This window comes from Panulirus ornatus, chromosome 56, assembly GCF_036320965.1.
Source record: "Panulirus ornatus isolate Po-2019 chromosome 56, ASM3632096v1, whole genome shotgun sequence".
In the NCBI taxonomy this organism is placed as follows: Eukaryota; Metazoa; Arthropoda; class Malacostraca; order Decapoda; family Palinuridae; genus Panulirus; species Panulirus ornatus.
The window spans coordinates 30,372,128-30,385,954 of record NC_092279.1 but is presented as its reverse complement, the minus strand read 5'-3'; the positions used below and the strand labels follow the sequence as shown (position 1 = coordinate 30,385,954).

Here is a 13,827-nt window from a genome sequence, read left to right as displayed (position 1 = left end):
GCTGGTGAGGCCAAAACCAGACCTGCTCACGACAGCTGGTGAGGCCAATACAAGACCCGCTCACGACAGTTGGTGAGGCCAACACCAGAACTGCTCACGACAGCTGGTGAGGCCTACACCAGACCTGCTTACGACAGCTGGTGAGGCCAACACTAGACCTGCTCACGACAGCTGGTGTTTCTGATCATCCATGGTGTTGTAGTGTTGTTATTGTGGCATGATGACCATAGCTGGTGGTGTTGTCCGTGGTATGACCTCCCTCACTGCCTCATCTCCTCCCCACCTACCATTTCCCTCCCCTCTTTCCCCACCACTACCCTCCTCCATCACCACTACCCTCCTCCCCCACTACCTCTTTGCCACCCCATCCACCAGTACCTCCCACATCCTGGCCCACCACCACCACCCGCACAGCCTTAATGCTGCCACTTCCCCACATCCTGGTCTGCCAACACCCTACTGTGCACGTCTTCCTGCAGGTCGCAACACCCCGGCCCAACCGTGTGTTGCGGCAACACCCCCCCGGCCGGGTCAGCCTTGTGTGGCGGCAACACCCCACCGGCCGGGTCAGCCTTGTGTTGCGGCAACACCCCACCGGCCGGGTCAGCCTTGTGTGGCGGCAACACCCCACCGGCCGGGTCAGCCTTGTGTTGCGGCAGCACCCCACCGGCCGGGTCAGCCTTGTGTTGCGGCAACACCCCCCCGGCCGGGTCAGCCTTGTATTGCGGCAACACCCCCCCGGCCGGGTCAGCCTTGTGTTGCGGCAACACCCCACCGGCCGGGTCAGCCTTGTGTGGCGGCAACACCCCCCCGGCCGGGTCAGCCTTGTGTGGCGGCAACACCCCCCCGGCCGGGTTAGCCTTGTGTTGCGGCAGCACCCCATCGGCCGGGTCAGCCTTGTGTTGCGGCAACACCCCCCCGGCCGGGTCAGCCTTGTATTGCGGCAACACCCCCACCGGCCGGGTCAGCCTTGTATTGCGGCAACACCCCCACCGGCCGGGTCAGCCTTGTATTGCGGCAACACCCCACCGGCCGGGTCAGCCTTGTATTGCGGCAACACCCCCCCGGCCGGGTCAGCCTTGTATTGCGGCAACACCCCCCCGGCCGGGTCAGCCTTGTATTGCGGCAACACCCCCCCGACCGGGTCAGCCTTGTATTGCGGCAACACCCCCACCGGCCGGGTCAGCCTTGTATTGCGGCAACACCCCCACCGGCCGGGTCAGCCTTGTATTGCGGCAACACCCCCACCGGCCGGGTCAGCCTGTATTGCGGCAACACCCCCCCGGCCGGGTCAGCCTTGTATTGCGGCAACACCCCCCCGGCCGGGTCAGCCTTGTATTGCGGCAACACCCCCACCGGCCGGGTCAGCCTTGTATTGCGGCAACACCCCACCGGCCGGGTCAGCCTTGTGTTGCGGCAACACCCCACTGGCCGGGTCAACCGTATGGCAGTGTTGCGGTGAGGGGGGTGAGGGGTGGTCAGTCCGGGCTGAGCCACCCGCAGATGCACCACCTTCATATCAGGTGTTGTGATCCCCCTCCCCGGGGAGCTAGTGTAACACTCATGAACACGTACGTATCTTTGGTCAGGCAGATGACCCAGTACGGTGGTTAAGGAGGAAATGGTGACACGTAATACTGGGGAAATGTATGAAGACCAGGCTGCCCCCCCCTTTTTTTTTGTCATGTCATTACAGGTTTGCCATAAGATCGTAACGTTGTCTTCCTCTGGAATGATGGATTGTATTCTACGTACAGCTGATGGTCAATATGTAGTCGTAGAAATGTCAGGCCAATGGATGTAGCAGTTTGCCCTGCTGGTGTGTTCTCTCTTCGGCTGCTTCCTCTCTCTCTCTCTCTCTCTCTCTCTCTCTCTCTCTCTCTCTCTCTCTCTCTTATTATCTCCGTTATTTGACTCTTGTGTGTATATATATAATACCCTAGCATGTTTACCTGCCTGTGTGGAACCCGTTCTATGGCGGGCAACGTTTGGTTATCATGAGCGAAGCTGTGGCATGGAAAACAACGTATGTGGTTGGCAAGGTTTGTGTTGTCCGTGCTCGCCAGCCACCTGTCTGGTGGACAAAGGTTAATGTCAGTTAAAATCGGTTGATAGCCGTGCCTGGACTCAGGTCAGGGATATAGAGGTCCTTTGTGTACGCTTGAAGTTTCTGCTGTAAATGCATTTACGGTTCATGTGTGTGTGTGTGTGTGTAGGGACACAGCTTAAATTTCCCTGTTGTTGTATTTCTCGCAATGGACTTAACGAATGCGTTATCCAGTGATGTCATCATGCCTGAACCACCGTGATTGCAAATGTGTGTGTGAGAGAGAGAGAGAGAGAGAGAGAGAGAGAGAGAGAGAGAGAGAGAGAGAGAGAGAGAGAGAGAGAGAGAGAGGTGGTGCTGGTGGTGGGTGGGGGCGGGCTGGCGGCCCTCTCCCACGCCCCCCTGGCCCTGCCAGTAATGAGGATGTAACACTCAATCACAGCAAGTGGACCCACATGCACCAGCTGGCCTGGCCTTCCCCTCCGCTTGCTCCATGCTACCAGCCCCCACCACCACCACCACCGCCCGACAATTTACAAATATTACGTGCTGAAGTAACGATACTAAGTAGTAAATCGTTGTGCTTCAAGAGAGTCAGATCGAAATAAAGCAGGAAATATATGTAATGACGTTGGATGTGGTAGCATGAGTGTGAAATGAGGAAATGAGCGATAAATCGGATGGGGTGTGGGCGGTGCAGGTGCGGTCGTGGTGGCCTGGCAGCCCGGCTGGCGGGAAGCCACTTTTGTCACTAGGATGAACAAAGACATGATGCTATAGAAGCTGATCTGACATGAAACTTTACCTGCATGTTACACATGAGACTTTTTGACTGCATTTGCTTCAGTTTGGATACGTTTGGTAAAGCATTCTCGAATTTATTTGTTTTGATTCGGACTCTTACAACAGTTTCTACATATATTGTATTAAAACTCCTGACCTAAGATATCGTATCGTATCCTATCCATAGGAAAATATTTTTTTGTTAATGAGTAACGTTAATTTTCGTAATACCGAAGCACCTCTGATCATCCTGGGGAAAAAAAATGGTGAAGGGGGATGGAGGGGGTGGGTGGGAGTGTTGGTCGAGCCACCTCTGTCCGCCTCTTGTGTTCTTCCATTGTTACACTAAACATGAACTAATATCCGCTGCATTCAAGCTGGGGCCAGTACTGTAAGTGACATTTCCTCCAGTAACAGGCGACCTCGGGGGGACAGAAGTGGAGTGGACCATTGTGTGTGCTGCTTGTGAAATGTCCTCCAGGCGTTACTGGCTGGGGATGAGTGGCATTGGTCGGGTACGCCTTGCCTTCTGGGTTGATTATATGATTTAAATCACTAATGAATACTTGGGTATTATCTTAGTGTTAGGGATGTTAGATCATTTGTTAACTTTGGTAGTATTAAGGGGTATCATTAATAACCAGCAAAACAAAACGAGGAATAACGGTTAAATATATGCCATTCATTCGACATGGGGGGGGGGGGGCATAGCTCATAGTTATTTACTGAATGAAGTATCCATTATTTCATGTTAATAATGAATGTATTTAGATTTTACACATTTAACTTTCTTTTTAAGGAATTACAGGCATGTATAGGAATGAATAAAGGCAGACTATGAACTATGTACATGTGTATATATGTATATGTCTGTGTGTGTATATATATGTATACATTGAGATGTATAGGTATGTATATTTGCGTGTGTAGACGTGTATGTATATACATGTGTATGTAGGTGGGTGGTCCATTTGGTCCATTCTTTCGTCTGTTTCCTTGCGCTACCTCGCTAACGCGGGAGACAGCGACAAAGCAAAGCAAAACGTATATATATATATATATATACATTGGATCATGGTGTTGGTCTGAATCTTGAAGACCAGATTGGCTGTATGTGTTGCTTACGATTTCTGATGTGATTTTCTCCCCAGGAACTTGAGCAGGAACATGATTGCCCGCTTGGAGGCCAGGTCTTTCAGGACACTCAGTTCTCTGGCAGAGCTGAAGTTATCTCGAAACCTCCTCACCCCGGCCACCTTCAACCGCTCAGCTCCCATCTTTACCAACCTCACCAACCTCCGATCGCTGTAAGTAACTTTCAGCCACTTGTAAGTAACTTTCAGCTACTTATAAGTCGCTCTCATCCACTTGCTACGACAACTTCTCGTCAGCTCTCATTAACTGTTGACGTAACTCACTTTAACGTAACTTTAGCTCACCGTAGTTAGGTCTCATAACTACCATGTCATTTAAGTTAACTTCCGTATCTGCTTTGAATAACCCAAGTTAGCTTTCGGAACAACTTTAGGCCACTTTAGGTAGTTCTCATGACTACGTTACCCTTGTTAGTTCTCATAACTACTTTGCCACCTTAGCTCTCATAACTACCCAGAGTCACCCTAGTTAGCTCTTGTAACTATATTGTCATCTCTGTTAGCTTCCTTAACTACCGTGAGCCTCACTAGTTACCTTTCGTAACGACTGAGTCGCACTGTTGAACTTTTGTAATTGCTTTGACGCAAGATTTTTCATTAGTCATTACCTTGACTTACAGTAGTTAGCTTTCACAGTTACTTTCTCACCCTACTAACCATTCATAACTACCTCGATTCACCGTAGCAAGCTTTTATCACTGCCTGAAGTTGTTGTAAGTAGTTTTCCAAATCAAAGCCAGGTCCAGTAGGGGTATAAAGAGGATGAATGAGAAGGGAGAAAGAAGAGGTGGGGGAGAATATTAAAGAATTTTTCAGGTAGTGAAACTCCTGACCATTAAAAAGTGCCGAGTCATAGTTGTTAGGAAAGACTTGAAGGGGTAGCGGGTTTCAAATCGAGTTAGCTGTTATAATTATCTTGACCTTCCTTAGTGAGCTTCCATAACCACATTGACTCACCCTAGTTAACTTTCCAAACTGCCATGATTCCTCTGCACTTCTGGATCCTCACCTCTTGCATACCTCAGCTAACATGAGTACCATTTGCCTTTCATAATGACCATCAGACCTAGCCAACATTTCATTAACTACCAGTATTCACCCAGATCAGCCTTCATGAACTAGCAAAGTTCCTGAAGTATTTAGGTCCATCTCTTAGGTTCGCAGGGTCTTGATCTGAATGAGGCGAGTGCCACTTACAAGGTTTTGCAGGAAGTTTTCACCTGATTGCCTGATCATGCATTCAGTGCACCCAGTGTGCCTAGAAATTTCACTTATACCGACATTTAATGGCTTTAGGTGAGAATTTGGGCTTTTTCCACCTTAGAAAGGAAAGAGCCAACCATCTTGAAGCACAGGTTGAAGAAATACAGTGCCCAGAAGAAAGATTTCCAATATGAAGTAGCATGAGAAGTTAAGAAAGAACATCCTTTCCTAAAGATAGCCTGAGACACACTGAGGTGGGTTGGTGTTGCTCTCACAAACATTGTTCTCAGTGACCAGATGTACAATGATTTCATACTAAGAACATGTGGATGTGTGGATCAGGTGTTTGCTTTGAAGAATGTATGTGAGAAATACTTAGAAAAGCAAATGGATTTGTATGTAGCATTTATGGATCTGGAGAAGGCATATGATAGAGTTGATAGAGATGCTCTGTGGAAGGTATTAAGAATATATGGTGTGGGAGGCAAGTTGTTAGAAGCAGTGAAAAGTTTTTATCGAGGATGTAAGGCATGTGTACGTGTAGGAAGAGAGGAAAGTGATTGGTTCTCAGTGAATGTAGGTTTGCGGCAGGGGTGTGTGATGTCTCCATGGTTGTTTAATTTGTTTATGGATGGGGTTGTTAGGGAGGTAAATGCAAGAGTCCTGGAAAGAGGGGCAAGTATGAAGTCTGTTGGGGATGAGAGAGCTTGGGAAGTGAGTCAGTTGTTGTTCGCTGATGATACAGCGCTGGTGGCTGATTCATGTGAGAAACTGCAGAAGCTGGTGACTGAGTTTGGTAAAGTGTGTGGAAGAAGAAAGTTAAGAGTAAATGTGAATAAGAGCAAGGTTATTAGGTACAGTAGGGTTGAGGGTCAAGTCAATTGGGAGGTGAGTTTGAATGGAGAAAAACTGGAGGAAGTGAAGTGTTTTAGATATCTGGGAGTGGATCTGTCAGCGGATGGAACCATGGAAGCGGAAGTGGATCATAGGGTGGGGGAGGGGGCGAAAATTTTGGGAGCCTTGAAAAATGTGTGGAAGTCGAGAACATTATCTCGGAAAGCAAAAATGGGTATGTTTGAAGGAATAGTGGTTCCAACAATGTTGTATGGTTGCGAGGCGTGGGCTATGGATAGAGTTGTGCGCAGGAGGATGGATGTGCTGGAAATGAGATGTTTGAGGACAATGTGTGGTGTGAGGTGGTTTGATCGAGTAAGTAACGTAAGGGTAAGAGAGATGTGTGGAAATAAAAAGAGCGTGGTTGAGAGAGCAGAAGAGGGTGTTTTGAAATGGTTTGGGCACATGGAGAGAATGAGTGAGGAAAGATTGACCAAGAGGATATATGTGTCGGAGGTGGAGGGAACGAGGAGAAGAGGGAGACCAAATTGGAGGTGGAAAGATGGAGTGAAAAAGATTTTGTGTGATCGGGGCCTGAACATGCAGGAGGGTGAAAGGAGGGCAAGGAATAGAGTGAATTGGAGCGATGTGGTATACAGGGGTTGACGTGCTGTCAGTGGATTGAATCAAGGCATGTGAAGCGTCTGGGGTAAACCATGGAAAGCTGTGTAGGTATGTATATTTGCGTGTGTGGACGTGTGTATGTACGTGTGTATGGGGGTTGGGCCATTTCTTTCGTCTGTTTCCTCGCGCTACCTCGCAAACGCGGGAGACAGCGACAAAGTATAAAAAAAAAAAAAAAAAAAAAGAACATTATATGCTTGTACCTATGATAGACCTTAGCCGTATATTGGCTGTATATTTATATAGGGGTTGGATATTATAGGGGTTGGATAAGGCGTTTTGGAAACACTGAATAAGCATGAAAGAAATAAGTAAACATGTTTTTATACAGGTGTTCCAAAACTCTGCTTCCAACTTACTGTGTTGGGACTTTATTGCAGTAAGTTGATAAAAGGCAGTACAGTCTTGTCAAGGATTTTCTTTTTCCAGGAGTCTATCATTTCCTTGCTTTTCATTATTGCATAACCTCAAAGCTGCAAGAGCATCATAAAGGGGTCCTGCTGTTTTATATGATATATACACACATACTTCGAATATATTACAGACACTGATATTTCTCTTCTCACACCCTTATTTTCTCCTATCTGCTCCTCCTATCATGTATTTTGATTTTAGTTTACTTTTTACTTTTACTTCACATGACCAATTCTGATTTTTCATATTTTTTTTGTCTTGTATTTCAGCGATCTAAATGGCAACCAGTTACACCAGCTTCAGGGTTTGATGTTTGAAGATCTCAAGAAACTGAAGATCCTGAAACTGCGACGCAATGAAATCACTACCTTCAGTGATGGCGTGTTCTATGGCCTGGATTCCATTGAGAAGTTGTAAGTATTTTATGTTATATAGAATTAATTATTGATTTTTTGTTTTGTTTAGTTTGTGCTTTGGTTTGTATTCATAAAACTATGGAGTGTATTTACAGTCTGAAAGAATGGTAGAGCATATATTTGTGAAAATAAGTTTAGTAGTGTATGGTGTGTGGTTTGGCCATTATGCTGCTTAGTCAGAAGCTGTGCATTGTTTCTGGTGGATCAGTATTTGACATGTATGCACTTTTATTCTCAGTGTGGCATAGAGAAAATGACAAAAACTTTTGATAGCTCAGTAATTATTGGTTGTCTGTTTATTATACAAGTCATTAGCATTTTCCTTTGTTGCTTTCTTGGACACCTAATTGAAAAGCTCCCTCCAGAGTGTAACTCCATAGAACAATATTCCTTACCATTTTAAGTTTCAAGTACTTGTATGGGATCAGTTATGTTTTGGAGGCCATTTCACCTGTGATGTCTCTTGTATCATAGTTAGAATAGAATTAAGAAACTTTAAGGGTAGACATTTGGCAATAGTTAAAGCATCATTTAGTAGTTCTCTATGCAATGGACCAGGAATATTATTGCAAATGCTGTTTTTGTTTTAAACAGTGAATCATGCTGCGGATCATGCTAGGGCAATCTAGTTATCACTGTTTGCCCTGGGTTCCACATCTCTGTTTTCATCCATTTAGAATTTTAATATCTTTAAAGGTAGATGATTTTGTAGATTAATGTATTATTGTAATTTTTTGGCCTTAAAATAACGCTTTTTAATGGTAAAAAGTTTCAACAACTCTGTATTTTGGGAAGGAAAGAAGTAAAGTGTGGTACAGAATAACAACAGAAATAGAAACCATCATATTTCAACAGAACATTGCTAAAGACCTCAAAGTGGTAATATCTAGTGACTTTAGCTTCAGTGAACACGGTAAAGCAGTGCTGGTAGTTAACTCTCTCAAAAAGATGAAACTGTATTTCACAGACCTTCAGGGCAAGAAAGGGAAAGCCATTTATGATGTTTTTCAAGACACTAATGCTCATCCAAATAGATTACTGCTTTTACTGACTTAATTTCTTGGCAAGGCAGAATTTCAGAGATCGAAAGCATGCAAAGGTTTTGTACAGTGTTCATACTGATAGGGATATATACCTTTGGAAATGAACATAGCATGGTATGATTGTCTCTTGTAAAATCTTGCAAGCTATGGTTTGTATCTTACCTGTGAAAATAGTTTTTCATTAGCATGACAAGCATCATTTTTGTTATTGTTAATATTGTTATTATTGTTATGATCATCATTATTATTCTTATTATGTAAACCCAGGACCTTAATGGTGCTCCTTAAGCTTTATGATTGGGCTTCACATAGGGGCTAAGGAAAGAATGCCTCCTTTGGAATTAGGTGGAGTGTGAACACAACATCAGAATGGTTATCTCATGCAGAAAGATGGCAGGTTGGATCCTGTGGGTTTACAAGGGAAGAAAAACCAATGATGATATTATTCAAGACACTAATTCTTTCATGAATTGAATATTGTTGCGTTTAAAATCACCTTACAAGGTGGGCACAATTATGGATTTAGAAAGTGGCCAGAGATCTTTCAAAGCTCATATTAATGTAGTAAAGTATATGAATTATTGGGAATGACTTTGAGGCATTACTCCCTGGTATGGTTTCCAAACTACATTTGTAAATAACATCCTACTGGCATGACAGGCATGTAAGGTTTTGTAAAATACCATCCCTGGAATCCAGAGGAGCCATATGCTCAAAAAGAGATACTAACTTAAACATTTGGGGCCTAAGATGCCACAACAACTTGCCATCTACCATCAGAGGCTGCCTGGTATAGAAGTTTAAGGGTGCATTAGACAAGTGTCTACAAAGTGTACCAGACCCAGGCTTTAAGCATTGTGTGTGAAGACTCCCAAAGACTCCACAAGGTATTCATGGGGTCCTCAGCTGACTGAACCCTTTCCCCCTCTATTGATTCTGCAGCCTTGCCAAAAGCATCTTTTCACATACTGTAACCACTTTCAGACAGAGTCTAGTAACTTTACTCATGAAATATTACCACTAAAATAAAAATTGTTGCAAGTGAAATAAGGGAGCATGTAAGAATCCAGCTCCCATGAATATTAAGCATTTTTAGAAGCCATGAGAAACACTGTAGGCTGTTCAGTAGAGAAATCTAAGAACGCCCTGGGTCACCTCTTCAAAACATCCTTTTCTGTATATCAATATGTTGCTGCTATTCCTTTGCTCTATATGTATTATTTTGCCTACAGCTCTCTTAAGCTGTTCACGTATGCCCTCTTCTTAATGGGCTGGACCTGAGGCACACATCTGGCTGCTGCTTCCCACAGTTTTTTGTGGAACCTGGCCACTTCAAGATTAAACATTGAAATACAGTACTTCTTCCCTTGAGCAACTAAGCTGTGGAATTTTCCTCTTCTTTTTGTCTTTCTCCTCTGCCTCTAACCTTGCTGCCTTTAAGAGCAAGGTCTACAAACATCTGAGGTCTTTGATTAATTTTACGTACTTTTTGCTTTCACCTGAGATGCCCTCTGATTATTGCATGTTTTTCCTTGTGTCGTGTTGGTCATTATTTAAAAAGATGTATCTGCAAGGTTCACTAGACTAGCCAGGTATGGTTGTTATGAAAGTCTGTGGGCCATTGCCTCCAACAGCCTGATGGAGAAAAGGAACAACACATCACTTTGCCAAGGCTGAATTGTTGGTGTTGATGACCCCTGAACTTAGTGTAAAGTTTATGTAATGTAATGTATACCCATACCACCTTAAAGTTCAGTCCTTTACCTTTTCATCCATTATTTTCTTCATACAACACTCTTGAATCCTTGTTTTTCTTCTGTTTACCTTTTCCATACTCCACATCCAGTTTCTTCCCACATCTTTAGATTTTCACTTTTACATTCAGTCAATTTTCTTGCAGTCTTAACAATTCTATGACCTTTCCAGTTACTGGACTTTTCTCCACCCTTGCTAAAGATATTCTGCAACTACTTTTATCTTTCCTGTCTTTACAGGACTACTTACTAATTCTGTATCTTTTTTACATTGCAGATTTTTGGATTATAATAATATAACAACAGTACGCAAGGGATGGTTGTTTGGTTTGAGATCTCTTGGACATTTGTTTCTTAGTCACAACCAGATTGACTCTATCCGACCTGATGCATGGCAGTCAACAGAAGAATTGACATCTTTGTAAGTTCAATTTTTAAGTTTTTTGTATTACTGATGCTTTAGAGAAGCAATTGAGTATTTTATAAATGGACTAAATAGATCATAAGTATTTGTAACTCATACTTCTTTAATCTTTTTGTTATCTCTGTGGAGTTTTAACACTTGTTTGTAGTATTATCATTTTTGGGTAATTGTTCTGAAAATTGCCCATAAGTTTGAATAAAAGTGAAATAAGTGTAGTAAGGTAACAAAACACCGAGTACATACTTTACTCTTTGATTATATTTTGATACATGTGCATATTTCTTGTTTGAGATTACTTTTTATTGAATATCTAATTGCATATATGTTATGGGAGGTAGAATTTGTCCATTGTATGACTTCTTTATTTTTATATTATTTTGTTTTTTTCTTTTTTACAGGGACATGAGTCATAACCGATTGGTGTCACTGAGGGAAGGAACATTTAGAGGCCTAGGAGAACTAACTACCTTGACACTTTCACACAACCATTTGGCCCACATTGAGCAGGATTCTTTCGAGTCTACCTCCAGTCTTCAAATTCTGTGAGTTGTACTGTTAAGCAAACTTGTATACATGCATATCCTAAGAGCTTGTATTAGAATACATCTCACATTTGTTTAGTTTTTGAATAATTGTTGATAATTGTTAAAAGTATATTTATTTTGAGAACATGCTTCACCGTGCCATATATTTCTAATTCTGTTATTCTTTCTTTCAGGGATCTTGCCTATAATCAGTTGCGATGGAGTGTAGAAGACAACAGTGGAGCATTTAGCAGATTGGACAGTCTCCAGACACTTTCATTAGCCTCCAATGGTATTGAGACTGTACATGTTGAGACATTTGTCTCACTTGTGGCACTGCGGTCTCTTGACCTGCGAGGAAACCAGCTTCGTACCTTACCTCGTAACCCATTCTCAGGACTGAAACATCTAACATCTGTGCAGTTGAACACCTCCAGCCTTGTATGTGATTGTCACCTGTCATGGTTACCAGCCTGGTTGTCTTCTGTATTATTCAATGCCTCCTCATCCATGATTGTTTCGTGCAGTTATCCACCTAGCTTGCGAGATCGTCCTGTATCATCTCTTTCGAGTTCTGATTTCAGCTGTGAATCTTCACCTCGTCCTATAATAAGTCAGTCTCCAAAGGATCAGATAGTGCTTCATGGTGATAATGTGACACTGGCATGTGTTGCTCAGGCTGGTGCAGAAGGAGACCAACCAAAGTTTATGTGGCGAAAGAATAATCAGTTGGTGGTGGATTTTCAACTTGAAACTCGTATCAATGTAATTGGTGGTGATGGTGAGGGTGGTGCCATACATAATGTAACATCTTTGTTTCACTTGCGAAATGTTTCTGATGAAGACAGTGGCGAATACCAGTGTGTTGTACGGAACCACTTTGGAGCTAGTTATTCTCAACGTGCTAACATTCAGGTTCATGTTTTCCCATACTTCACAAAGACACCAACAAGTGTTGCTGTACGTATGGGGGAAGTGGCTAAGCTGGAATGTGTTGCTGGAGGTTCACCTACACCAGAAATATCTTTGTTAAAAGATGGGGGGGATGACTTCCCTGCTGCTAGGGAACGAAGAATTCATGTGTTTTCCAATGAAACTATCTTCTTCATTAAACCAGTACAACCTCATGATGAGGGCCAGTATACTTGTAAGGCAACAAATGCAGCAGGAACAGCGTCAACCCATGCTTCTGTGACTGTACGGCAGATACCAGAGTTTACTAAACCCTTACAAGATGAGGTTGCTAGACTTGGAGATAATGCTCTTCTTGAATGTCAGGTAAGAGTTAGGGACAGTGCATCAGGTTGTGGGAGCAAGACTTTTTTGTGTGAATATGATAATAGATCTTTTTTAATGCTTTTCTTTTGTCCTACCTTAGTTAGGCAGAAGCAAGAACAAACAATGGCCTCTTTTGTACACATACATTCTTTAGCAGTAATGTATAATGCACTGAAACCGGATCTTACCATCCACAGCCTGGACCCACATAGTGTTCTGTGGTTTACCTTGTCTGCTTCATATGCCCAGTTTCCTCTTAGTCATTCAGTCTTCTCTCATCCCTTCCTTTTTGTTAAACTATTTCAGCACATCATAATCAGACTGTGCTTACTATCAAAATTTTATTTCCAATATATCCACCGTCTTCCTTTCTTTGCATTTAGGACCCATGACTTACATCCACCCTCAACTTTTGGGACTACGATACCTTCAGCTATACCCATCTTTACCCTGACAGACACTAACTGCTCCTTCCACATGTTCTTAATTGCACCCACGATCTAAGCTGTCCTATCCAAACATGTAACTTACTTCTGTCCTCAAGGATCTGTCATGTCCACTGCCGACACCTACTGCATCTGACATCCTCCAGGTCCTCCCCATTCAAATGCACTCTTAAATACTCCTACCTGACTCCTTGCTACACTTCATAACAATCTGTCTCCTTTTGATGCACTTTTCCAAACTCAGACATCAGCTTCTGGAGGTACTCGAGTGTGTCATCTGTAAACAAGGCCTCTCAACCAGTTGCATATGTTTTCTCCAGACCCATGAATGCCACATTTTTTTCACTTTCTCCTAATATTTCTCTCACAAATTATTTTAGACAAATACTGGTCCATGCATCCTTTACCCCAGTTGTTGTGTATATGGTGCCATCCTCTAGGTCACTATTCTCTCATACTCCTTACCAAGTACACTCAACAGAATATGATAACGTATATTTCTAATACCTAATTACTTCTTCCAGCTTAGAAGTCATGTACAGTGTACCAAAACCAATTCCTATCATCTACACCCAGGCTCTACAGACATAAGAATAATGATGTAACGAGACATATGATTATGCTGCTTCATTGTATATTACTATTTTTGAAAACCATTGTCCTGATTGTTTAGCATCTGACTGGTTATTTTGTCTCAATTGATCGTCACCAAAATTACCCTCCTCTAGTCAACTGAAAAATAGATTTTTAGGGAACTGTTGTCACTACCCTCATGGAGAACAAGGCTCTCAGCTGCATTTTTTTCTCTCCTCAATGGAAACAG

The 13,827-nt window shown here is 43.1% G+C and overlaps 1 protein-coding gene across 1 annotated transcript in view; it reads left to right on the top strand.

The window, feature by feature from the left end:
• LOC139766047 (leucine-rich repeats and immunoglobulin-like domains protein 3) overlaps window positions 1–13,827 on the top strand; it is a 290,521-nt gene that overhangs the window by 241,133 nt on the left and 35,561 nt on the right. The window contains exons 5-9 of the mRNA XM_071694188.1: window positions 3,982–4,137; window positions 7,389–7,532; window positions 10,610–10,753; window positions 11,155–11,298; window positions 11,475–12,558. Coding sequence (XP_071550289.1) covers window positions 3,982–4,137; window positions 7,389–7,532; window positions 10,610–10,753; window positions 11,155–11,298; window positions 11,475–12,558 — 1,672 coding nt within the window. The remainder of the gene's footprint in view (window positions 1–3,981; window positions 4,138–7,388; window positions 7,533–10,609; window positions 10,754–11,154; window positions 11,299–11,474; window positions 12,559–13,827) is intronic.